This window comes from Pithys albifrons, chromosome 2 (assembly GCF_047495875.1).
Source record: "Pithys albifrons albifrons isolate INPA30051 chromosome 2, PitAlb_v1, whole genome shotgun sequence".
NCBI classification, from domain to species: domain Eukaryota; kingdom Metazoa; phylum Chordata; class Aves; order Passeriformes; family Thamnophilidae; genus Pithys; species Pithys albifrons.
This window is the reverse complement of record NC_092459.1, coordinates 71036228-71062605: the sequence shown is the minus strand read 5'-3', so window position 1 is coordinate 71062605 and position 26378 is coordinate 71036228. Positions and strand designations below refer to the sequence as shown.

At 42.4% G+C, this 26378-nt stretch overlaps 1 protein-coding gene across 1 annotated transcript in view; it reads left to right on the top strand.

Moving 5' to 3' along the window:
* The first annotated feature begins 3073 nt into the window (after nucleotides 1-3073).
* The window catches only part of PDE10A (phosphodiesterase 10A), a 191217-nt gene continuing 167912 nt past the window's right edge, over nucleotides 3074-26378 (top strand). The window contains exon 1 of the mRNA XM_071549430.1: nucleotides 3074-3926. Within this exon, the coding sequence (XP_071405531.1) occupies nucleotides 3074-3926 (853 nt within the window). The remainder of the gene's footprint in view (nucleotides 3927-26378) is intronic.

Sequence of the window (26378 nt, the reverse complement as noted above, 5' to 3'; positions counted from 1 at the left end):
TTTTGGGGGTGACTAGCTCTTGTTTTTTGTGAGTCATTTCAGTTTCTCTTTCAATTTAAACATTTTAGTACTAGAGATTTTATAATAAATTGTTAATTGCTAGACAAATAGACTGCAAAAACAAAACACAATTCACTAAAATTTTGTTTCCATTACCTAAGCTTTCTCTTGGAGAATTTAAATGTTCGCTGGATCTCTAGTCATTGTACAGCATTTTTCAGGGAAAACCTCTATATGTAATGGTTAGACTTAAGGAAATAAAAGCATCTCACACCAGCAGACATGTGAAATAGAAGTTATTAAACTGTTTTCATAAAGTCACATAAATACAGTAAGAGGGAGTGAATCACAAAAGCAAATTGTTTTCTGCATTTTAGTTCACGACTTTTAGGCAACAGGAGATTTTAAGAACCATGCAGATGGAAACAGTTTAGTAAAACCTGCCCTATCTGAGTATTTTTGTTTTGCGTGGTTTTGGTTTGTTTAATTAGTCTTTTAATATGTTTTTTCATTTTAAACCTCTTGCAGACTCCGTGGATTGTTTCCTAATGTTACCGAACATTCAGCTGATGGAAATGCACTTTAATTTGACATTGTTGTTAATTTCAGAGGAACATGTTCTCTTGCAGCCTTCCAGATTGATACATAAAGACTCTTAACAGGAGTTGGTGTGTGTTCTAGCATGAAAAGAAGTCCAGAAATGATAAATATAAAATACTTGAACAATTTAAAATAAAAGTCAAAAGCGTACTGCTTTCAAAGCAGGAGTCGAAATTCGAAAGAGCAAGCCTAATTTTGAAGGGAAATAGGAAGACTGCGGTAGTTCGATGAGGATTCCGGCAGGCACCTGGACCTGGTAATGCAGCACCTGGAGTGGCGGCGGACGGCGCAAAAGTCTGATCTCCGGGAAGGTAGAGGAGAAAACAGAATCTTGAGCCTTTCGGCAGCCCTGCTGGCAGCGGCAACAGAAACATCTTTTCCACCCATGTCTGCAACGGTTCCAGCGGTGTGCGCTCCAGCCCCGCTCTGCGGGGCAGCGCCCGCCCTGGCTGCGCCGGGGTCCCTCGCATCGCAACAAAATCTGCTGTCAGCGGCACGGCGGCGGCCCCGGCTGGGTGGGCACCACCGCGGCGGCCGCTTCTCCGCCCGCTGGCGGGTGGGAGCGACAAAGGGGTCGCGTCGTCTGCCTCAGGGGTGCTGTTCGCTCCGCCCCGTCCAGGTACCAGCGGGGAAGAAGCCGTGGCCGCGCCCTCCTCCCGCGGCGGAGTGGCACTGCTGCGTGGGTCAGTCCCCCTTAGCCGAGTCGTGGAGGTGCCTCACGCGCTGGCTGTCGGCGTCGAGGGTGCCCCGAGGGAGCTGCCAGCCTGTTGTTCGGGCAGCGGGTGCTGACTCCCAGCGCCCCTCCGAAGTCGGGGGAAGCCTCGCTGCCCGTCAGCTGCCCGCCGGGGAGAGGAGAGGCGACGGCCGGGCACTGCGGCCTCTGCCCAGGTGAGCGCCGCCGCCTTGGGGCGAGGGCAGAGGCGCCACGGGGCTGCACGGGCCGCCCGAGTGATGAACGATGTTCGCCGGTTCCCGGCGTGGACGGGGCTGCGGGGCGAAGGACAGCCGGCGGGGGACTGCCCGAAGGCCGGGGGCTCCGTCGTGCTGACATGCGGCGCGGGGCGCCGGCTCTACAGCGGCCGCGACCCCACCTGGCCCGAAGGGAGCGTCCCATCCAGCCTAAGCGGCGCCCCATGGCCGACTGGCGATACCAGCCCCCTTTCACGGCTGCCAGAGGTGAACTCTGATGGGCTCGGGCCTCTGTGCCCGTCTCTCGCTGCCCGCTGGCACCCAGGACAGAGAGTTTATGGCGAAAACGAATTACACGGGGCGGGGGCTTTCAGCGCGGTCCTCGTCCCCAGTCCGATCTGAGCCCGCCTTTAGGCTTCCCCTGGCCGGTCGTTCCCCCGTCGGCTGCCCCGCCGAGGGACGCTGTAGCTCGGCCCGCCGAGGCGCCGAGCCGACGGGACGGGCAGGGTGCCGCCGGGCGAGGCGGCGGCCGAGGGCCAGAAGGCGGCGGCGGGGCTCTCCCCCGACGGAGTCTGCGGGGTGGGCAGATGCCCGGGGACCTCACCGAGGGCTCGGGCTGGAGGCTGGCCGGCGCGACAGGCTTGCTGAGGAGCAGCGTCGCCTGTGCCTGCGGAGCAAGGCCGGTGGCAGCGCCGCGGTCACGCTGCACCTGAGAGCAGGGACTACGACGGCCCCGAGGGAGCCGAAGGGCTAGGGCTGAGGGGTGGGTGGCTGCCAGTGTGCCAAGTGGTGGGGAGGGCGGGAAACGCCTAAGCAAACGCGTGTGACGCTGAGCGTCGGGGAGGGATTGTGCATGTTCCAGTTAGGTGCGGTGTGGGATGCCCCAGAGAAACGGAGTGGCAGCTCTGTGGTGTCTCCATCCCAGGCACCGCAGGGCGTCTGCCTTTTGATCTCAGCGGCTGGAAATACATATTTAAAATAATAAGACTGCATAGGGATGATCTTTTCCTCGTGTCTCTCCCCGCGTTCCCTTTAGGTAACCGCTGTGCCATAGATCCCGTGTGCGCGCCTGGCAATGAGAGGACGGGAGGGAGGCAGCCTGGGAAGCGCTGGCTCCGCCAGTGGGCGTTTTCTGGCGGCCGGAGCTGGTGCTGGAAGCGGCACTGCAGTGATTGTATCTGCCTCTTTGCAGGCAAGCGCGCACATACGGGGCAATATTTGCCTTGCTCGAAGAAAATACAGATTGCCGTTTTCTTGCTTTGAATGCGAGGTGGGAGCATGGGGAAAAGCGGACTTTAAAAGGGGATTGGAACCGCTTAGCGGTCAATAGCGCCCTGTCCTCTCCGGCTTAAAGGGGGAACGGAAATGTGAGGATTTTATGAGGGCGGGGAGCCGGGGTGCGGAGGAAATTCTGCCCGGGGCTTGTCGGAGGGAACGAAGGACTGATCCGCGGTCGCTCCTGGTTTGGCTCCGTCCCTTTTCTGCTTCCCTTTTCGCTTTACTCCGGTATCTCTTCTAGGCGTCCTGCCTTAAACTACCGCGAAAGGGAGGGAAGAGCGGAAGCATGTCCAACCCGGAGAAGCGGATCTTATCCCGCCCCTCGGCCCCCCTGGCTGCAGCACCCGGGGAAAAGCCCGGCTCCGGCAGCCGCCCGCTCCACTCCCATGGCCAGAGCGGTGGAGGTGGAGGCAGCGGCGGGTCTCCTCCTCCTCCCCCCGCTCCTGGAGGCGGCTCGGCTGCCTGCAGCTCCCTCTCTGTCCTCCTAACAACCACCACCAGCAGCAGGAACCGCGCTGCAGGGACAGCCTCCTCTGCCGTCTCCGCCAGCATCGTCTCCAGAGCGGCAGCGGCTCCTTTCCTCGCTCCAATCCCCTCCTTTTCCTCCGCTTCTCCATCTTCTTTTTACTTCTTGCCGCCGCCTCCTCGTTTCCCCTCCTCGTTTTCCTTTAACCTCACAAGTCTCCAAGGGAGGGAGGGAGGAGGAGAGGCAGCGAGAGCGGCAGGAGGAGGAGGAGGAGGAAGAGATGTTGGCGGAGCAGCGGCAGCGGCAGCTCACTTGATCGCCCATCCAGGCAGCAGCGGCAGGAGAAGACTCTTCTGTTCTTCCTCCATCCAGTGCTTGCTGCTCCGTTCCGCAGCCGGCGGCTCCCGTCAGCACCACTCCGGGCTTCTCCTTTCCCCAGCCGCCTCTCGGCCGTGGTCCTGCAATTCCCTCGCTGCTGCAGCAGCAGCAGCCCGCGGCGACGGGATCCGAGGAGGCGACGGCCCCGGCGGGAGCAGGACTCCTAGGCGGCAGCAGCGGCAGAGAGACGCCTTCTTCTCCTTCTCGTCTCCCCTGCTCCTAGGGCCAGACATGGAAGATGGATCTAATTCTGCAAGCTGCTTTAGGAGGTTTACGGACTGTTTCTTGAATACAAGTAGGTACCGGAGCGCTGTGCCCGGCGGCGGGTCGCGCGTATCTCGGGGGAAGGCGAAGGGCTGTGTCCGAGGCTGGGTGCATGCCTTGTAGAAAGGACATTTCTTTGTGAGTGGGGGTAGGCGAGGACACAAAGGGGCCGTATACGTGGGGCGTGCGTGGACGCATGGAGGAGCGGCCGGGTGTGTATTGAGGATGCACGGACAAAGGGGATGCTCAGTGTAACTCAGTGCTCTTTGTGGGAGCTGGCTGTTAACGCCTGAGGATTTCGGCATCATTCCGGGATCAGACAACTCTACGTATATGCATGTCAGCCTTTTACTTGCTACATGCTTAATTTGCTTAGGAATGACGCGTAGGGGAATGGAGACTGACACCCCCCCCCTCCCCCCCAATTACTTGAAGTAGTAATAAGGAAGCATTATAGTATCGACAGTTGACAGAAAAGCGGCGACAGAGGACTGAAAAGGGTGAAATGGATCGCTTCTTTCTGCATCCTCCGTTAGATCTGCCACGCGTGTTCACATTCCATATTTCTGATCCGGCTTTGGTACCGGGTGCCGCCTTCCACTGGCCGTGGCTCGTTGTAAGGCGGGCCAGCAGCCGGAGAGGAAACATGTGCTCCTTGCTATGGAGGGCTGGCGCTGGAACGGGGGTAGTGACAGACTGGCGGGGAGGGCGGAATAAAGGGGGCACTGAGGCGCCCCGTAGCCCGCCGTTCCCAAACCCTCGCCGGCTCCCGTTGAGCCCGAACGCGGGGGAAGGGCGCGGGGCCGTGTTCGCCCCGTGGCGGGAGGCGGGAGTGGAGCCAGAGCAGCCGCCCGGCCTCTTCTGTGTTCCGGGCTCGGCGAGTGCCCTCCCCGTGCCGACCTGGGAAGCCCGGCGGGAGCGGCCCGAGCCCTGAGGCGGGTTGTGGGAGCGGGAAGGAGGGCTTCCGCATGGCAGAAACAACTCGTTCGTAGGAACACGGCCCGGCTCGCCTTCGTGTGTCTCGCCCCGAGCCTCCCGCCGAGGCGCTTCCTTGACACGCCGCGCCCCGCCGGGTGGGCAGCCTCGGAGCGGCCGAGGCTTCGGGCTGAAACCTCCTGGGGTCGGGCTGCCCGTGACTATCGCCACGAAGGAAAATGTGCTGATTTTAGGTGTAGTCATGGGACGAATGAATTTCCAAGCGAAACGTGTTACCAGGGCAGAAGTATATATTTTTTTCTTTTATAAAAAACTTTTTTCTTGCACTATATTTTGATGCTTAGGGTGACTTCAGTCAGCTGCAGCTGTTTTTCTCTTTGTGACAGTTCTTAATTCATAGATTTATGCCTTAAAGTGACCCTGGACTTGCATATTAACCTTTTAATATACTTTGATAAAGGCGGCTTTTTTGGAAACAGGTGAATCATCATTCACACATGTATGCATTTTAGGGGATGTGAGAAGAACTATAGAGATGTCCGTTGAAATCTCATTTTTTGTCTTAATGCCTTGCAGCTGTCTTTAGCACAAGAGCCTGGGAGTTTGGTAGTAGTTGTGTGCCCTTGTAGAGGTGAATAAAAATGATTATATATTTGCTGCACTGCCTTTTGAAACTTTATTCAATAGTTATGTTACAGAGCCACTGACTTGTTTAGTCTTGAGGCCAAGGAAATCCTAAGCTCTTGCAGTTTTAATTTTCTCTCTGAGAGTGGTAGAATGCTGCCAGGCATGTGGTACAACACTGATGTTTTAAAGTAAGCGGCGTTGGGAGCAAGGGACCAAGCCAGGGAACGTGTGTCATGTAGGGCAATTCACTCCTGTGGCAGATCAGGAAAAAGTTGATCATCTCTATTCAAAACAGTTTTAAAAGCAGCGCTGAATTAAACATAAGCTATTTTATGAATGCTTGAACACAAGAAACTTGGTCATCTCTCACTGACTGTGTGACCTCTGGCTGAAGATTTTCTGGCAGGCAAGAAAGGAGCAGAACTATTATTTCCCCTATGAGTTTACTGACGTCTAAGAAGACATGCAGCCTCTCTATGGAAACACTTTTTCATGCTCTGCAGCTTGCTCTCATGAAACTTTAAAGAACTTAAATTTCATACATCTTTGCTGATCTTTTGAATGTGATTGAAACTGGCCAATGGGCTCAAAAGGTATTAGTGAGGTCAAACAGACACACATCCACGTGCAGTGCATATGTACATATGCGTACACTGCCCTCCCTCCCGAGTGATTGCATAAGTCTGATTTCCTTAGGAAACCAGGCTGAAAAAGGAGTGGAGGGAAGTCAAACAAGACACTATTCAGTTCCAGTGCAGCCACTGCAAAGAGCGCTTGTCAACTGTTTGTAGGACTGTGCATAGTCCTGGTTACAGTGCAGCTGGAAGGCTATCCTTGTTTTGAAGAGGATGAGATCATGTCAAATAATGAAGATAATGTGCTACATGACATAGATTTTTGTTTCCTGATTTGTATTTTAGGTTCTAAATCATACATATATATATGTTTTTGACTTTAAAGACAAAAGAAGTCTAAATATTTTTGCAGGGAAACTGAGGAGTTCTGTAGGGAAGAGATTTGAGATAAGCCCTTTTGGAAAGGAAATTTAAAAGATACTTAACAAAATCATCAAGAGTGGAAAACAGTGAAATTACTAGAGATGTATTTTTCTTTCGTCTCTAAACTGTTTTGACTTGCATTCTCTCCAGTCAGGATTTTGTTAGAACGTTCGTGATATTATTAAAATTTTAGGTTCTGCAATACTCAGTTTTAAGCTATATCTGACTCTTTTAATTTTTAAGATTCCTTACGAAGCACTGGACTGCAGAAGCTTTGAACCTTGTGTGATGTGCGTTGGTTTTTTTGACTGTTTAAAATCTTGATGCATAACACAGTGTTATAACAAACTTGGTATTGAATATCCTGGATCAATAGTCCAGTGAAGTTCTATTGTATTTAGGATATACAAGTTACCAAGTATTCTAGGTTTCTGGGAAATGTTTTATCTTTAGGGGAGCATTCCATCTTCCTTCTACGTTCAAGGTCTCTAGAGGTGCGTGTGTAGCGTATGCCATCTGTGTGCCAGTGTGCCATGAGTCTACTGACAGGTATGAGTATTTTACAGTAAGCTGGATTTCTACTTGTCAGAAAATTACCAACTTATTTTTATTTTATGCAGTTCATTTTTTCCTGGCCTTTTTAAAATTGTTGTTGTTGTGGTTGGTTTTTATTTGTTTGTTTGTTTTTATTTGGTTTGGTTTTGTTCTTTTGTTTATGATGCAACAACTTTATCCTATACCTCCACCTGCCAGATGCTAATACTTTCTGATGAAGTAGTACTCTTAAGAATAGGTGTAGTAAGATCTGTAGTTCTAGAAGAAAATACCAATTAAAATTTAAATAAAGTTAAAATTATTCCTGTTACCTACACGACTGGAAAGGTTAATCTTGGCTTGACTCTCGTTTTTCCTGGTCTGTGTATTCATTTTTTGTAGTCAGGGTGTTTTAAGACAAGTGCTAATCTTCAGCAGTGAATCCCTTGTGTGAAGGTGGACAGGGTTTCGTTGTACAAATAAATTATGCTTAAAATATAGATGATGTCAAAAATGGAATTGTCCCATGGATTCTGGCTCAGGGTTAATTGAAAGTAAACTTGTCACTAAAGCAGTATATAGTTGTGATAAGTGGTGTCAGTCAGTGGCTCCCATCAGGACTGGTGTTTCATAGTATCACACTTTGCCTTAGTGAGTAGAAATACCATGTATCCTGGTCTGCAGCTCTGCTGTCCTATTTAGTGGGATAACTGAAAAAGACATAGGGCAGACAGCGAGGAATGGCATGGAAAGTGAATTAAAATGGTGCAAGCATAAGCCGTTAATACTGAAGAAGGGCTTGTTTGTTCAAATCAGGTATTTTTACAAATGAATGTCTATAAACCATGCAGTTTGCATGTGAAATAACTAATTCTCTGTCCCTTTGACTCCTCAGCTCTGTGTTTGCCTGATGTCTTGGGGTTACCTAGTGCTCATAAGCCTTGAGAAGGGAGGAAACACCTTCACTGTTAACTCAATAACCTTGGTTCTCTTGTAAAATGGACTGCGGAAGGTGTGATTGTGCACAGTGGGATAGTGTAGGTGAGTTGGGAGATGGTTTCTTTGTGCCACTTGTGTGAAGAGGATGGCAGCTCTTTTAAAATTCTAACACAAGGCTGGCAGCTCCATTCATGCAATTTGTGTCCTTCTTCCCTTTGCTCACGTTTAAGCCATACTCATCAGCTGGACATGGGGAAAACCTGAAACATAAAGATGAGTTTTTATTCAACATCTGTATAACTTAGTGACTTGATTTTGAAACAGTTGTGTAAATGGTTATTTCCGCTAGTGATCTAGAACATACACTTGGCTGACTTGCTTTTATATCATCTATTGTACAGATCAGTACCATGGTAGCTTTTGTTTAGTTTTAAGATTTTGTGGTGTTTTCTAATACAACTGGATCATATCTAACATTTTCTCAGAGTTATCAAAACATGAACTTAATTTTAGATTCAGAAAATTAAGAGTTAGAGTTGTGACTGAATGGATTCATAACTTGGAAATGGCTTATGCAGATTGTTGGTTGATGTTAACCTTGCCTGTGCTTAAAATTGTATTTCAATTTGAGTCTAGTAGCAGCTCATTTTTTTAATGTTACTTTAAAAAACTATTTTAGTTTCAAGTAATTATGTTTAATACTTTAAAATTTTGCACTGTTGGCACTACTTTCATAGGCTAAGAGAAAGCTAAAATTACATATACAATAATACATAAAAACCAAGTGCTATTGAGGTTTTTTAATTGCCTTTATACTCCCTCTGCTGGCTGTTTCAATTACAAGTACCTGTACTTGAACATTGTTACTAAATCTGCTCTTCCTTTTACTGTTTTATCAAATAAGCAGTAAAGTGCATTGATTTCAATCTGTATTTATTTATTTATTTTTTAAAGTATAATTGCTAAATGAGGAACACTGTTTTCAGGAGTGGAAAGTCTGACATTTTTTTATGGAGCAACGTTTTCATTTTTGTCATACCTTGCATTGATTTGAACTCCTGTCCTAAAAGCAATTAAATCTTTGGGTGTGTGGGCCTCATCTTCACTAGTAAATGCCACAAAAATAACAGTTCATACATTATTCCAAAGGATTTGGTTGTCTATTTCATTTGTTTTAACAAATTTACTTCCCAGCTTTGTTTTATGTAGTAAAACATAAATAATGTTGCTGTTTTGTTATGTTAAAAAAAATAAATTGAGTCACGAGTCTGGCTTACATCCACGTAATTACCTACAGGGCTGCACTTGAATTATTCTGCAGATGTAACGGATAATTTCTTAAGGTACTGGTTTTCTTAGAGTAAGTGTACAATAATGTTCATCCAAAGTATTTATAGCACCCAAAATCTTTAATTCTTAGTAACTCTAGAGATTATATAGAAGGTTGCTGTATATATTTTTGAAATGAAGCCATTGCATTGCCCGTGGATGCTAGTTATAGCTAAAACGGTTCAGTATTTCTTGTTCATATTTTTGCCAAAGATCCAGCCTGCTCTATAGTGTGTCCCTGGCTTGTGCTGGTGCTTGGCTTCCTACGGTCGGAGTTTGAAGAGTGCCACCTACTGATTGACAGCTCCGAGAGCGCTGCTGCCTTTGCCGTCTGAGGCTCACGCAGCTCAGCCTCCCTTGTCCCAGGCAAACTGTGTTGAATCAAGTCTCAGCTTTGGCCTCTTCTATTAAATGATGTAATTTTTTTTCCTAATTTGTTTTAAGGTGAGGATACAGTATTTTCATTCTGGAGGTGGGCTTGCCTTGGCGCCTCTTTGTCCCCTTTTTAAAAGCTTTTGAGAAAGTGGTGTGTTTCTGTGGTTCCTTCATCAGTTATTGTCAATCTGCCGTAATTAGTGTGGGAGGAACCTCCCTGGCTGACGTTTATTGAAGACTTTGGCTTCTGCTATGCCAGACGATGTAATGATGTGTTGCACACTCAAATGAAACCATTCAAAAGGCAGGTAACAGGACTCACAATCATGACTTTGTTAACAAATGAACATTCCAGAATGCTAATGACATGTTTGGTTTTTTTCAGGGGAGGAGGACAGTCTGGTTAACAAATTCTAAATTTTTATGGTAAATTCATGAATTAATCTTTGCTGTTAGTGCACTCTGAGAGTGCCTTATTTCAGCATAGAAGTATGCTAATTATGTTCTTAGGAAAAAAAAAAAACCTTGGCAAGAGCATCAATTAGTTCAAAAAAGTGTATCATTTACATACTTACAAAGAACTCCTTTATTTCAAAATTCTTTTTATGTATCTTTTTCTCAGTGATTTGTTACCACAGGAAGCTTTCTTAATTCCAGGCTCGTAAGCACCTTGTCACAGGTGGCAGTAAGAACAAAATAATACTGGATTTATTAATTTCATATTCTTTTGAGAAATACATTGATAGCAAGTTTTAGTCTGTTTGAGATTTTTAACAATAAAATGTCATGTCATTAGGAGATGCCAAATCTTATAGATCAAAAGGACTAGAGTTGAGGTGACTGTATCACTTGAAGGCTTTCTGAAGAGTTCTGGCTCAAGAATAGTAAAATAGAAGGCTTTTGAATGTTATTCATTGCCTTCAGAGAACCCATAGTAATGTTAGTGATATCTAATTAAAATAGTAATAAAAAGCCTCAATGTAGAAGCAATAGTAGTAATCTCACCTTCTTTGATGCTGGGACCCAAAGAAGAGATTGTCAGGGTCTGAGACCAGTCAATCTGCCTTCCTTCTGGAAACTGAAGATTTAATACTTTCATTAGCACTTACTGATCTGATTGCTTGTTTCTGCATTATCAACCAACTCTCGTGCAGCAGAGCTGTACTTCTCTTAACAAGGTTTATTCAGCTGTTAATAATTTCAGCACTCTTCCTCTTACCCGTCCACTTGCATCAAAAAGAAATCCCCTAATGTCAAGCCACAAATACTTCCTAAAGAAAACTTTGGCATCTGACTTTCTAATAACTTTTTTCAGAAACCTCACATCTCTAATCCTTCTGACCCATACATACCCAAAACAGCAGGTATTTGTAGCTGCTGGCAAGCATTGCTATGCTCACCTTAATAATACTGCTTGCTTTGCTTCACGCTGTAGGGAAATGTCTAATTTGGCAGGAAAGATGCCACTTTTTTTGTCATATATTTTAGTAGGATGTCTGCAACATTAGGGTGTTTTGCTGATTCAGAGAATAAGATGTGTAGCTCAAATTGTAGAGGATAAATGTGCATCCTTTTAATTCTTTTGTAGTTTTCCTCACTGCCTAATTTTTATATCTCTATTGTATTTCTTCCACAGTGTCTTATTTTATTTGCTTCCAAACTGGGTAAAGCTACTGCCCTCTCTCTCTCTTAATGGTCTTTGACTTAGTATGGAAAAAAAAAAGTGTCTTAGTATTTCACTAATGATTTTTTGTTTCCCTAACACGTAGCAGTTAAGTTTGCAATAACTCATTCTTTTACTTACACTGTTATTTTTGTGTTTATATTTTGATTTTCTTTCATGCATATACAGATACCTTGGCAACTTCTCTAGAGAGAATTCTTTTTTGAACATAGTCAGTTGTCCTTTCATTGCATGGCTTTCTCTTTCAGTTTTATCTGTAATTTCAGCTAAATATTATTTCCTCCTTGTCCACCCATCACTTATTTTAGCTGACGTTTCCTTCTTGATGCTGAATTGGGTTGATTTTGTTTCTTCCAGCAGTGGGATGGTTTCTTAGCCTGTTCTTTTTACAATGTTTTTATTTTACCCGACTGCTTTTGTTGTGTGAAGGCACTATGGTGCTGTTACTCTTCTTCTGGTATAGCTCACTTCAGCAGTATTATCTAATTTTTAGGTAAGATGATATTTTGCATGGTAGTTTGAAAATGCTCAGTATGTGTTCTGTATTTGCTGTGAGTCATTGTATTTCCTAATCTGCCACTGTCTGCCCAGCCCTAAGTATGATGTCAGTAGAAATTTTTTCTTGCTTTCTTAAGCATACGAAGGACTGATGAAAGTTACTGTTTGATGTAACAGGAAACTGAACTCATCTGCTCTCAAAACAGGCACTGCCTTAGCTGGTATGCTCAGGTTTCATCGTGCCAGGTTCTTGTGTCTCCTTGTGAGCAAATTGCTTTTGCATGGATGTGTCTCACTGTTCCTGTTTCTTCAGTTTTCACCAGTAAAGACTTTTTGGATAGTTACCCTTGGAAAGCTTCTTCGTGGATCTTGAGTCTTAAATGTAGTTTCTGTGGCCTTCAGCTCATGATTATGAACGCAAGAAGGTCTTGGGATAAGAGGTGCCTTTTGAGAAGTGCTTTGAAGACATCAGAGAGTATGGATGACCTGCAGTTTCCAATGTTTATAGAACAGTGCATTTGTTTGCCCTACAACTTCTGGCTTAGCTCTTGTGGTGATAGAAAGAAACTGGATCATTTGGAATGTTTTAGGAACTGCAGTAGAATTTTTTGTGGGTAGAAATATGCTTATAGTTTGCATGTCACTTTCAAGTCTTTTTTTGATTTTTGTTGGGGTGATATGCAATGCTTACACTTGAGTTAAGCACAGAGAGAATGTGGGCTCAAGCTTTAGTCCTGTCCATTCCACTTAATTTTGAGTGTGCTCCTTGGTCCAGTTTAGACTGATGCCTAACTGTCTGCATGTGTACTGGGAGTAAGCAAAGGGGCACTCGTTCTCAAAAGACAGTGGGAATTGTACTTGCCTCTTCTGACCTTGAGAAAGGAGAAGAGTTTAGCTTTGCAGACCCAAGCTGTGTCATGCCCCTGTACTTTGTGGCTAGAGACCAGGCTCTGTGCTGTTTTAATTACTTGTAAAGGGACATAACCATATGTACCAATAGAGGAACCAAACAGTCCAAACTGTTTGTGGCACTAGGCAGACCTTGTTTCTAACACACCAAGTTCTCCTAGAGAATGAACCACAGGCTCTACAAAGTCCTGAATGAAAGATGCATCCAGTGAATAAGGGACCATTGTTGGAGGACATGGCTTGCTGCCCAGCTCAGAACAATTATCTATATTTTTGGTCTTTGTTTCCTCAACTTGCTGCTTTGAAAGGATTTTTCAAAATTGTGGCTAAAATGTGTCAATGAATGTTCACAGGAGAACAAGAACACACAAGTTAGTCAATTGACAAGGATGGATGAAGTGTGTGTGGTGGTATCACAAATCTTAAGTTAATGAAAAATAATGGAAACGTTCTCATCTATGACAATTGTATTGAAGGTGTAAAAATCAAAAACAAAAAAGGCAGAAGATTGGAATGGTAAGAGAAGTTTATAATTTTGATTGCTCAAAGGAATGTGATTACAGCAGAAGAAAATGTTCATCCTTACAGTGAAAGCTATCTATAAACTGTGAGATGTCTCTTTTGTGGTAGATGAAAGGCATGATATGTAAATATCTCCCAGCAAATCATCACATTTCGAGGAAATCGCTTCAATGAAGTATAGGATTTCACTGAAGTGTAAGATGACCTTTTTTTTAAAGTCACAAATTCTTGCTGCTTAACTATAATTTTTTCCTCTTTAGTAACAACATAAGCGGTGCTTGATGAATAATATACTTTATGGATGTAATAACTGACAACATTTTAATTTATTTCTTTACTTTTTGTAGCTTAATATTATCTTCATGGATCAGCCAACTGCTATTTGACAATCTCTTGTTTATGCCAGCTAACAGTGTCTTTTACTTTTTATGGTCACTCTGAAAGTTTTACTGTTCTACCCTATGTGTTTTTTTCTTTCCTTTTTTTTAATGCTTTAATTTTAGTTTAATAACTTACCCAAATTGTTTGTGCTTTTTTTTAACAGTTTATTAAACTGTAATTCTAGCTACACAGAGTGCATGCACCTTCTCTGTCTCTTAACATGAATTACCTTGGATGGCTCTAGCCACGGGTATGTTTTAAGTATAGCTAACAGGACTATGGTTGGCTGCTTTGCTGGTGACCTCTTACTTGCTCATAGCAAGCCTTGATTTGTGTTTACAAGATGATGCTGAAGGTATTACCTTCTGATTTGACTGCAAGGGTAATTTTTTGTTTGTTTTTGTTCATTCAGCATTCTGTACCTTTTTAAAAAATATGTTGAACTGCTCTCTTAGCACTTTGCATCATCTTGTTTTAACAACTTGTGTTTGAATCAAAGCAACTAGGCATTCTGCTGTGCCAAGAAAGACTTTTCCCCAAGCCCTTGTAAAAAGGTGGGTTTTGTTTTTCTTGTTTCACAATTCTTTTGCTGTTTATGGAGCTAAAGGGAGGAATGGTCAGGAAGTTGAAATCTGCTATATATATAAAAATTGAAAAAAATAACATGAGAACAGTTACACAGTTATGTTGAGCAATATTGGACTTTTTAAATTCTTTTTCTGAAGTATGAATTGGTAAGGCTTAAGCTTTGTTTAAATATAGAAATGTCCTGCTCTGAACTTCACTTTGGAACTTAAAACTGAGTTGAAAACCTGGTTTTAAAGTCTCTATAAAGACTTTATATTGGCATAAACAAATATAATTTTGGTAGGTTTTAGACATCAGAGATGAGCTCTGGCAGGTCATCTCTAGTGGCAGCTGAGATACCTAACCTATGCTTCTCTGCTGGAGGTCACCACCAGCTGAGCAGAGATAGCAGAAAAAAGACTTCCTAACCTGTGATACATGCATGGGTGAATATCTGCTCACTTACTGAGCTGTAGGCTGCTGTGATCGATAAAGAAGTACAAAGATGACCTTGGGTTCTGGTGATCTCTGTAAACAGATTGCAAGAGGCTATTAGGAGCAAGGGGGATGTTAACTGTTACACCTACTTGGTTCATTCCCCGTTCTGTCTGTTAATGTTGGAACATGTCTGACCCCAAAACAAGGTGTTTCAGGTGGCTGAGATTTTGGTAGGTGCTTGCTGAGTAGTGAGTTTTCTGTTTAACTTCCTGAATAAGTTCAGAAAGTTGACTTTTTGGAGTCAAAGGGTCACCAGTGCTGATGGGAAGCCTGCTGACACGTCAGCCTGTTGCTGGGAGCTAATGAGAGGATAACCCCTTTCATCAGCAGCTCATCTTAGATCAGTTTGGCTGTGGTTGGTACACTTACGCCATAGTTTCATGGTCACTTGAAGTTCACATAAACTAACACTTCTGTTTAAATAAATGGTCTAATTCTTCCTCTGTAAGGCTGCTCTTTCTGTACAGGAGTACCCTTCCCTTGTGCAGTCACGCTTGTGAATTGGAAGTGCATGTTTAAAATACGTTCTTTAACATGGAAGATGGAGATATAGCACAGTTTATGTAATGTAAGTTTTGCCATCTTGAAAGTCAGCTTTATGAAGGTTTTTACTTGCATGCTCAGGGTTTTTTGTTTTCGTGTTTGGTTTTTTACCCCAGGATTTTTGCTTCTCTTGCCCAGTACTTTACCCCACCCAGAATGTGCATGATGTTGATAGGAAGTTGGTATGTTCTTAGTTTTTTCATAGCAAACCCCAAATCCTTCTAATTCTATAGTGAAGACCTTTCACAGAGATGGAGTTGCTAATTGTCTTTTGGGCTTTTCTGCTGGGTGGTTGCATGAAAGTTTTGTGGCTATGAAATACATTTTTTTTTCATAGAATTATAGAATATCCTTAGTTGGTAGGGACCCACAAGATCATGGAGTCCAACTCCTGGACCTGCACAGCACCATCCCCAGGATTCACATCATGTGCCTGAGAGTATTGTGTAAATCCTTCCCGAGTTCCCTGGCAGGCTTGGTGCTGTGACCACTTCCTTGGGCAGCCTGTTCCAGTGTCCAACCACCTTCTGGGTGAAAAACCTTTTTCTACTACCTAAACTAAACTTCCCCTGACTCAGCTTCGTACCATTCCCTCGGATCTTGTCACTGGTCAGCAGAGAGAAGAGATCAGTGCCTGCCTCTCCTCTTCCATTCACCAGGGAATGAGGTCTCCCCTCTGAGCCAGGCTGAACGAGCAAATGACCTCAGCTGCTCCTCGTGTGGCTTCCCCTCAAGACCCTTCACCAGGTTCATAGTCCTTTTTTGATACTCTCTAATAACTTTTATCGTTATTTTTGTGCTATGGGGTGTATTACTGAAGAAGCAGTCCCAAAGGATGTGACATTGATTAGAAGGTACGAGCATCACCTGATTTAAGCAATAAAAGAGGTATTTCATATCATCTGACATCATCAAGAAGTATAAAAAGAGAGGGAGATGGAGCTTCTGTCTCTTTTGGTCTTTGCCTCAGACCGTGAGGACGCACTGCCCTGCCTCCACCAAGATTAGGCCTTGCTGCCATCTGCGCTGTGTTTCTAGGGAGGTGAACATTTTCTTGTTAATTTTTCTCATCTCGCTGGGAGTTTTCTCTGGAAGAGTTGTTGGGAGGTTTTGTGGGGTTTGGGTGTTTGGAATCTGTATTATTTGGTTGGTAGCTATTGTTAGTTTTGGTAGCTATTGTTGGTAGATTGGTAGCTACCAAGTTTACTTGGTAGCTATTGTTGTTATATTGTTGTTAGTTTTTTTCCTCATGTTTGTATATATATGTATTAGATCATATTCTGATTTTAATTGCCTTTCTTTTGTATAATATAAGAAGCTTGCTACTTCGGGTTCTGGGGTTTTTTTCCTCCCTCCTTTTCCCTTGGTTGGGGAGGGTCCTTTCTGTCTGTGTTGGGCAGTTGGCATTTTGCCAGCTCAAGTTAACACATAGTAGTACAAGAATTATCACTAGATGCTGTCAATTATTGGAATTAAGCTGAAATAATTATATCCACCATCCCTCCCTACTCACACCCTGCCCCAAGCACTGAGTGAACACAAACTAGTTCTCATAACAAACCTGGAAGTTTTCTAAACCAATAGGTTGTCAGATACTTAGACAGCATGAACAGCACTGTCCTCTTTCCAAGAAGTTGGAGAAATCTTATCAAAATAGATGAGTGGCTACAAAGTAGGAAAAATGGCGAGCCATAACGAGATGTCACCACTTGGCTTTGAATCTGGGGATCCCTCTGCCAGACAACATAGCTTTAATGATCAAGCAGAATGTTGCTATAGCTTCCTGTGACTTTGTTTTTGTGTCTGTCTTTGTGAACAGCTCCCAGACATTGGGGATCTGGGAGCTTTGGCTGAAAAACATAGTAGTGCATTGTTCTCTTCAAGGCCAACATTGAGACCACTTTAAATGCTCTTGCACTAAAAGCATGAAGTATGAGGTAATCATTAGTTTTGATTAGCCCTACTGCTGCTGCTGCTTTTCTAAGATGCATTTTAATTGAGGGAAGAATTACTGAAATGGTATGAACAATGAAGATGACAAGTTTACCTCACCAGCATTAATAAGATGGGGAATAAAAAACATGGAAGAGAAGATGAACTAGAAGATATCCTTCAGATGCTTCTAGACTGTATTTGCAATTCATAGTTTTCTGGGCACATACCATTTTCTGCCTCATTTATTGATCTCCAGCATTTGGAATTTGCAGCAGTTTTACTTCACCTTGTACTATGAATTTGCTCTGAGTTTCAGAACATACATTCTCCCTCCTGTATATGTATTGGTATGGTTGAGCCACAACTAATTGTGCTACAGTCAGTGCTGTTGCTTAAATAGTAAAGTATTAAGCCGTACTGAGAGAGAACTGTAGTTGGCAATGTAATGTTTTTTGTAGATGTTTTCATAATTCAATCTTCCACCTTTGCATGGGTTGGGAAATCTTTGTGAAACTATGTCAGAGCTCTTGAGCTTCAAGATAATTATTGTGTTTTGGGAGGAGTAAAGGGTGAAAATAAGGAACACATTTAAAACAATACAGTGACTGTAAAGTAGTATATCTTCAGTCTAGATGATGGTTACTGATACCTTCATGTGTTGCTATCCAGCATGCACTTTCTCAGTAACACACAGAAGCATGGATGATGGTCACTTTCTGTCTTGTACTGCTGGAGATTTTATGTGCTGCTTTACTTACTGGTGTCTTTTATATTGTTTGGCTGTCAAAATCTGCACGTGAATGTTTATTCCTTCAGTTTTATCAGCTGATGCGTGGTTCAATGAAACTTTTGAATTCAGGCTTCAGATTTACTTAGTTTTTAGTAGTTTATTTCTATCTCTCACTTGTTTGGTAATAATCTTGTTCTGGAAAAAAAGTCTATGTGTTTATGAATTATTTTGATAAAATGCTGTAATACAAATACTGTCATCTTATTGACATAATGGTTTCTGTTTTTGGAGCAGTGCATAATTTGGGTACCACCCAAAGTGCTGATCTCCTATTTTATGTGTCTATATATTTTAGCTACTTTGCCTACATGGTTCTTCTGCTGAAACACTGGGAATCTGCTCAACTCTGTGCCTGTTCAATTCAAATTGAGTAAGACAAAGACCAATAACCCCTAAACCCCAATCAATTTGGTAGCCATTAGATCTAAGTCTGGATGTGCCTGGTGCTTTTTCTTTTCTCCCTGCTTCCTCCAACCATTTCTTGCTGCCTGGAATGTCTGCTATTGCATAAGATGGGCAGAGCTTCTGTTCTTTTTAGTGGCCTCTTATTCATGTCTCTGCAGTGTTCCTAGCTGGTTTTCATGAACTCCGGTGGTACATGTATGGTATTGTCAAATTTGATTACAATTAATAATAGGGTTAAAATCTATTTGTAGGGGCAAATTTTGTAGCTGAAAAGACAGTATGACAGTTGCATGTCTTGTTTCTTTTGACCTTCTGAAGATCTGTTGGGTTTTGGTTGTTCTTGAATCTTTCTTAGTACTCTTGGTAGGATTTAGGTTCTATTAGTGACAGCTGTAATTTCTTTGGATTCCTAAAATTTTTAATGCTTTATTCACAAGGAAGAGATACATAGCTTCTGCGGGAGAGGTCAGTGATGTTTTCAGTAGCTTTTTCCTTCTCAAGTGTAATTTACCAGGGGACTCTGCAATCAAGTCATCATGATGGGAAGTGCATCTCAACTGATGTAATGCATTTGTGTTTCCTGGAAACAGAACAAAATCGCAGCTCCACTTCATTTAATGTGAGATTTGTCATTGATTTCTGTTGCCATGATATTTACTCCTATCATTTGATCATTCTGTTGTAATGGGTTGTTCGTGCTTTATGAATCCGATTTCCTGACATTAGCCCCTCAAAGAGGTATTGAAAGTTTTTATTCCTTAAAGGCATTTTTTCAATGTGTTTTTAAAATATGGTGCAACTAGATCAGATTTCATCAAAACTGCTAGTCTCTTTCTCTGCAGACTATACTAAAATATTTGCTTTGATGCCATCTCCCATAACATACTCCTGGAAAAGCTGGTAACCCACAGCTTGGACCAGGAGCATTCTCTGCTGGGTTAAGAACTGGCTGGATAGCCGAGCTCAGAGAGTGCTGGTGAACGGGGCTGTGTCCAGCTGGCAGCCAGTCACCAGTGGTGTCCCCTAGAGATCAGTGTTGGGCCCAGTCCTGTTTAATATCTTTATTGATGATCTGGATGAAGGGATTGAGTTCACCATTAGCAAATTTTCAGATAACACCAAGATGTTGGGTAATGTCAATCTGCTGGAGTGTAGGTGGGCTCTGCAGAGGGACCTGGACAGGCTGGACAGATGGGCCAAATCCAAGAGGATGAGGTTTAACAAGACCATGTGCTGGGTCCTGTACTTTGGCCACAACAAACCCCATGCAGCACTAATGGCTGGAGAGTGGCCAGGCAGAAAGGGACCTGGGGGTTCTGATTGACAGAAAGCTGAACATGAGCCAGCAGTGTGCCCAGGTGGCCAAGAAGGCCAATGGATCCTGGCCTGTATCAGGAATAGTGCGGCCAGCAGAACCAGGGAAGTGATTGTTCCTCTGTACTTGACACTGGTGAGGCCACACCTCGAGTCCTGTGTCCAGTTCTGGGCCCCTCAGTTTGGGAAGGATATTGAGGTACTGGAGCAGGTCCAGAGAAGGGCAGTGAGGCTGGTGAAGGGACTTGAGCACAAGTCCTATGACGAGTGGCTGAGGGAGCTGGGGTTGTTTAGGGTGGAGAAGAGGAGGTCAGGGGAGACCTTATTGCTCTCTACAACTACCTGAAACGAAGTTGTAGCAAGGTGGGAGTTGGTCTCTTCTCCCAAGCAAGCAGCAGTAGGACAAGAAGGCACAATCTTAAGCTGCACCAGGAGAGGTTAACATTAGAAAGAAGTTCTTTGCAGAAGGAGTGATAGGGCATTGGAATGGGCTGCCCAGGGAAGTCGTTGAGTCACAGTCCCTAGAGGTATTTAAGAAGAGACTGGATGTGGCACTGAGTGCCATGGTCTAGTAGGCACAGTGGTGTAAGGTCAAAGGTTGGACTTGATGATCTCAGAGGTCTTTTCCAATCTAGTTGATTCTTAGATTCTATGAAAATCAGATCAACATAATTGATATGGTAAGAGGATCTAGGTGTATAAAGCTGGATGGACTTGAAAGATAAATTCTTCAAATAGACTAAATGTTTATCTAATGCATTTTACTCCTGTCAGGATTTATCTAATGTGTATTATTCCTGACAGGAATATATTTTCTGTTGAAGATGCATTGTTTCGTCTCAGTTTGTCGTGGAAAGTAAAACACATTATATTGAAACTCAGATCCTGTATGCTTCAACTGTGTATGTTTAAGCCAAATCACTTTGCTGTTTTACATGTTATTTTAACCCTTTTGCCTAAAACTTCATTTATTCTGAAGTAGAAACACATTGCATTTCATCACTTGAGGAATGTTCAGTGTCTATGACTGAATATTATATTTTGAGCAGTGGAACATGGTGATGGTCTTGCTAAGTTTTGTAATTTTCTGTGTTGACTTCAGAAAAAGTAAGCTATGGCAGTATTTGGAAGAACATGAGCTCTATGTTATACAAGTGGTTTGTTTGAATGCTTGGGGTGCCCAAATTTTTTATCTGGGCACAGTGGTTAGATTACAGCACAGAGAAATTTGCCTTAGTGATATTTGTAGGGTGAATAACGACAGTTAACAAATTTGTGACCAGAAAAATCTTCAAAAATGCTCCAAAGGAAAGAGCCTTCTCTTTGTTATTCTCGGATAAACCTGGTTTTGGTGGGGATCAGAGCAGAGGAGTAGAGGAGAGATTTGATGCTTAGTAACTTTAGCTGATTTTTACTGTATTTAAGGCAATGGTGGTGTAGGGGGTGGAAAAACATAGAGCCAATTGAAAAGTGTAAAGTAAAAAGGTGCTTCCTGTGTTTACTTTGATCCCCAAGATGTTTTTAGACTTCAGCCAGACCTGTGAAATATTGTTGTGAAAAGTTCTATAGAATTAGGCATGCTACCAGTTGCATATGTATGCAGATATAGATGCAGAAATGACTACTTAGAAAGATTCCCTCTTGTCTTGGTCATAATAGTACTCGAATGGCTCTGTATTATTAAAAGTAATAGTAATTATGTTATGTAATTGTGTTACAGGTAATTCCCTGTGTTGTTTTCTTGCCCGTAATCTCAAGGAAGTTTGAAAGCCATGGGCTGAACCTTATGTCTACTTTGACAGGAAGGGAATGGCAACTAGACAGACAGTTTTTCTTTCTGTGTGCAGAAGCACAGAAGACTCAATGGCTGATTTTTCATATGCTTAAGTCTGCATAAATCTTGCTGAAGACTTCTGCAAATGGTTTAAAAACAGTAGGATAAGAGTTTTTTTGTAAAATAAAGAAAAGTATGTTTTTGTAACATCTGGAGGATACTTAGTCTGTTTACAGTCCTTTTGTGGGTACTCATTTTTTCAGGCCAAAGACAGTTTTGCTACACAAATCCCAGTAAAACTCTCTAGACAGGAGCTGGATCCACAGTTGAAAACTGTAAGTAGATGTTTTTATTTTTTGTTATTGTTGTTTGGGGTTTTTTTGGCATATAGACCTTTATTCTTTTAAGTGAAGTGTTGTGTCTCTAAACTCGTGTTTGAATTAAATGAAGACTGATTTAGCTTCAGATCTCAGGGAAATGAACTTGGAAGCACACTATCAGGTGGTCTGATCTAATGAGTAAGGTATGTTCAACTGGTGAAAGTTTTCATGTTTCAGATACTGGTGCACTCACTTGAGACTAAAGAGCAATCTCATCTGAAACAACTATCATCCTATTTGGTTTTTTTGGTCATTTAATTCATACTGAACCACTGAGTTTTTCATATAGCCTTTCTGTAAAATCATACATTGGCAGAACCACAAGGGCATGGCCAGGATTTTGAGTTTATAAAAAAATGGGAAATTAAGGAAAAGGAGGGAATTACAAGCCACAATGGTTTTTTTTCTAATGAAACTTTTACACAGCTCTGCTGCTAATTTATTTTATGTGTATGTCTGACAGAAAATGAAAAACAGCTTTCCTTCACTAACTCCCCTGTGATAAAAAATAGGGTCTTTTTCTCTGCTGGCCTGAAGCATGGGGATATGTAGATGGCAACTAATGTTTCGGTTATGAATGGATTGGGATGCTTTTGTGGAACTTTTTAAGAAAACAAACTATTAAATAGCTGTTGTAAAAAGGGCTGCCAGCTGTGAAATACACTAGAGGTATGTTTCTAAATATATGTTGTCCTTTGGACTTAGACTTTTCATTCCCGCAGTGTTTGTGGCAAGTCTTAAAAGTGAGTTGTTATGGATAATGTGGATCCTGTAGCAGTTGTAATGTTAGAGCATAGAGATGGTCCTGATCAGAAGCTGCAGACCCGCTACTCTCTGCTTGTCTTTCAACCAGTTGTGCACTGTTCAGGGCTAAAGGTCTGTCAGCATAATTTCTAATTTTTTTTTTTTGACACTTGGAAGCAGACCATCAAACCTACCTAATAGACACACTAAAAAGCTGCTGGGATAATGATTTCAGTAAGAATAATTAATTCCATTAACTCAATTCCAGGTTTTGAAGAGCACAGTGGAACTACCTAAATAAGAATATTTGACATCCAAGTATGTTTCAGTTCATTATACTTAACTGAGTTTTTCTCTGTTGAAAGTGGAAAGCAAGAAGTTGCTGCATTTCATAAAATTAATATCTGGTTTACAGCATATTTAATTCCCTTTACCCTTTGAACTCAGCTTGCAGCAATAGTACATACACAGGCACTTGCTGCATTTGGCTTGAATTCAGTTTAATTTTCTCAACTTTTTTTTTTGTAAGTTTCAGAGACATTCCTTTTCTTGACCCAACAGATGGGCTTGTGACAACTTTATAAAGCAGCAGACTTTATGAAAATCAGTGGTAGTTGCTGTTTCTCAGGCTGTGGTGAGGAAAAAGTGCTGTTGGTAATGGTTGAGAGATGAGTCCAAACTGTGATTGTAAACTAGTTTACCATTCTACAGCTTTTATTTTGGTATTCAGATAATTGCATGTAGACGGCACTTGTTTTTCCATGTGTGAGCTACAGTGCTGGATGAATGAAATAACCCTTCATCTGACCGATTTAATGGACAAAAAGAGGAAGGGAAATAATGCTTTTAAATCCTGTTGTTAAAGTGCAAACTGCTAGAACTGTTGCAGTTTCACTTAGTCACCTGCTCCCTTCTCTTGAGAATTTTCAGTTATGCATGGTTTAGGTTTAGATTTATGGTGAATATATCTTTCTTGACAAAAATACAATACATTAGTAAAATGCCCATGTATCATACATGTAGAAAGTGGGCAGCTGGTGAAAGCTAGGGAAGGAAATTGACTACTACTGTAAAGTGCTAGTAACAGTATTTTTAACAATGTAAACTAATGTGGTCATATCCTCCTACAATACAGAAATGGCTTTCTTGGTGACTCCTCCAGTAGGACTACCTGCTGAAAGGGTGAGAGAGCTTTCAGTGGCCTTTCCTGCTTCCAAAACTTGTCATATGCTTTATTAATTGATTCCTACCACAGCCTTTTAGTAGATGCAATATTTTCAGTAAGAGGGTGTATTTTTGTTTAAGTAGTATCCCATCACAACTTCATTTCAGAACACTTTCCTCAAAAAGACCAAACCCCTGCCCCCATGCTGAGTTTTATCAAGAAAGGGCAACTGTCAAATGAATGAGATTACTAGTTTTGCAGATACTCATGAGCTTTTTGAAAAATGTTAGGGATGGATATCTAGCGGCTACAATTCTATGACTACTTTAAGTAGACATCTTTCAGCTACTTTTTGCCTTGACTAATGCTGGCAGCATTAAAGGGCTTCTTGGTTCCATTGCGAAGCATATTTCGAAAGATTAACGTGCACAGGATGTCTTAATAGGAGGAAAACGGAAGAGAGCAAGAAAGCATATTAAAAAAACAAGATAGAATTTCATCGTTTCCTTGCCAATCAGAAAATGAACATAGCTGAAAAGACAATTGGGACTCCAAGAAATGGAAGGGGCAATAAGAAACTTTCTGGCAGAAGATATAAAAAATACCAACAAAACATAAATAGATTATGACACATCGGTTCATATTTTTCCATTGAGAAGTTATGGTCCCACCTACTCAAGTTTCTGAAAGAAGTTCTGCCAGCTTCTGAGGAGCTGAAGTACCAACTTTCAGTCATACTGCTTGTGATACATTCTTTTTCTCTATATGTTAAGAGGATACAGGGACTGTGCTGGTTTGTTATCGTTGAAATAAAGCCCGTTCTTCATTGCAAATAACAGCTAGTTTTCTGGTAGATGCCTTTTATGGTGCACTTAGGTTTTAATGCTTCCTCAATCATTTCCTTTGTTGTGGCTTAAAAAGGCAAAGACTGCCTGCCACTAAGTTTCTAGGCAGCTGAGCTGACTTTGTGAAAGGGGTTTCTTTGCAGGATTTCCAGTGGGAAAGGAGGATGAAATTTCTTGGCCGTTTAGAAAGTCTTAACCTCTTTGGACCTTGAACCTATTTTTCAGAGCTATTCAGGGTATAGATTTCTCATATGTATGTTTTTATTCCTTCCTAAAGATAGAGTGTTCAACTGCAAGTTATGTGTGGAAAGGCAAAGAGTTTTACAGGCACCTGAGTATCAGACAGCAAAGGATTTCATATCTTCGGACTGTAGGTCTATATAGAACTGGATTTAAATATTAGGGATGGCAAGGAAATAATTGAGGCTTTATTAAAAACAGACAGGGATTTTGCTTTTTTCCTGTTTCCATTCTTTTGGTGTTGCAGAATTTATTGATATGTGATATTTATTCCAAATTTTAATTTTACTTTTTTTTCTCCCCTCCGCCAAGCCCTGGGGGACACAGCTGTCTGCCCTGAAACTTTCACTGTCATCGTTAGCACTCTGTTATCTCCCAGGGCTGTGCGAGGACTTTAATCTTCTGTATAATTGGTGGTGGTGATTGCTGCTAAAGCTGTAAAGGAAAAGCATCCGTTCACCTTCGTGTGAAAATGGATGATTAACGAACTCAAGAATGTTTCCTCTCGGCTCTGAACCGAGTAAGTAAGGCAGAGTACCTCAGACTGTCTAATTTCCTGGCTTGATAATAGACTGGGAAAAGAGCCATTTGTTGTCTTCAGGGTTGTCCATATATGGACAAATCTTGTGCCGGGCTGAGTGAAAACAGTCATCTTTCAGGAAAGAATATAGTGTTGCAGGATTTTGGAAAACAAAGGTTTTATAAGCAGACATCTAGTTTAGAGTAATGGATGGTTGTTTGTTTCAATGCATTTCACACCTGAGCCTGTGCTATTTTATATCCTGGAAGCATGTTAGAGAATGGCAGCTATAGATGTTGAGCATGTTAAGCTTACCCCAGTTGTTTGGCAGCCTTTACTTTGAGAAGGACCGATGTTTGTGTTGGTGTAGACGACCTGTAGGCTCTCATTGTGTTTTTATTTAGTCATAGATTAAAGACTAGGAAGACATTTAAGGTGAAGTTAAATACCAGAAGGATCGAGTTTTTCGCCATCTGTGGCTCAATTGTGCACTCTTTTATCATTGTATGAACTTTAAGAGTATTCCTCGGTGATTTGGAGAATCAAACTGATCATTAACACTTAAGAGTTCTAAGAACAACTCCACAATTTTTGAGTTGTCTGTGGAACTGTGGTGTTATTTTCTACTAAATCAAAATGTTTGAGGTTTATGTGGAGTCTCACCTGTTTTTGTTATGAAATGCAGACTATATGTCTGTTCACAGTGATTATCTCTGTATTTCATCAGATAACAGACTTGAGGACAGGAAGCGGGTGGGAGAGAAATAATGTAGGATTCTGTTGCTCCACTAATATAGTTTCAGCTGATTACAGTATTTTATGTATAATATCTTCATTCCAGGTGTAGTAGAAGTGACATTGATTTCTAAAGGATAGAGAGTGTAGAAAGGGTCCTAGATTTCTGGCTTTAAGACTTGTCCCAATGCTTGTGTTGTCAAACCCACTGGCACTCTGGTTAGGACACTGGTTTAGTTCTGACCTAAGGGAGATCCTACAGATTATGGGATAGCAGAAATCCTCCCTAAGACTGC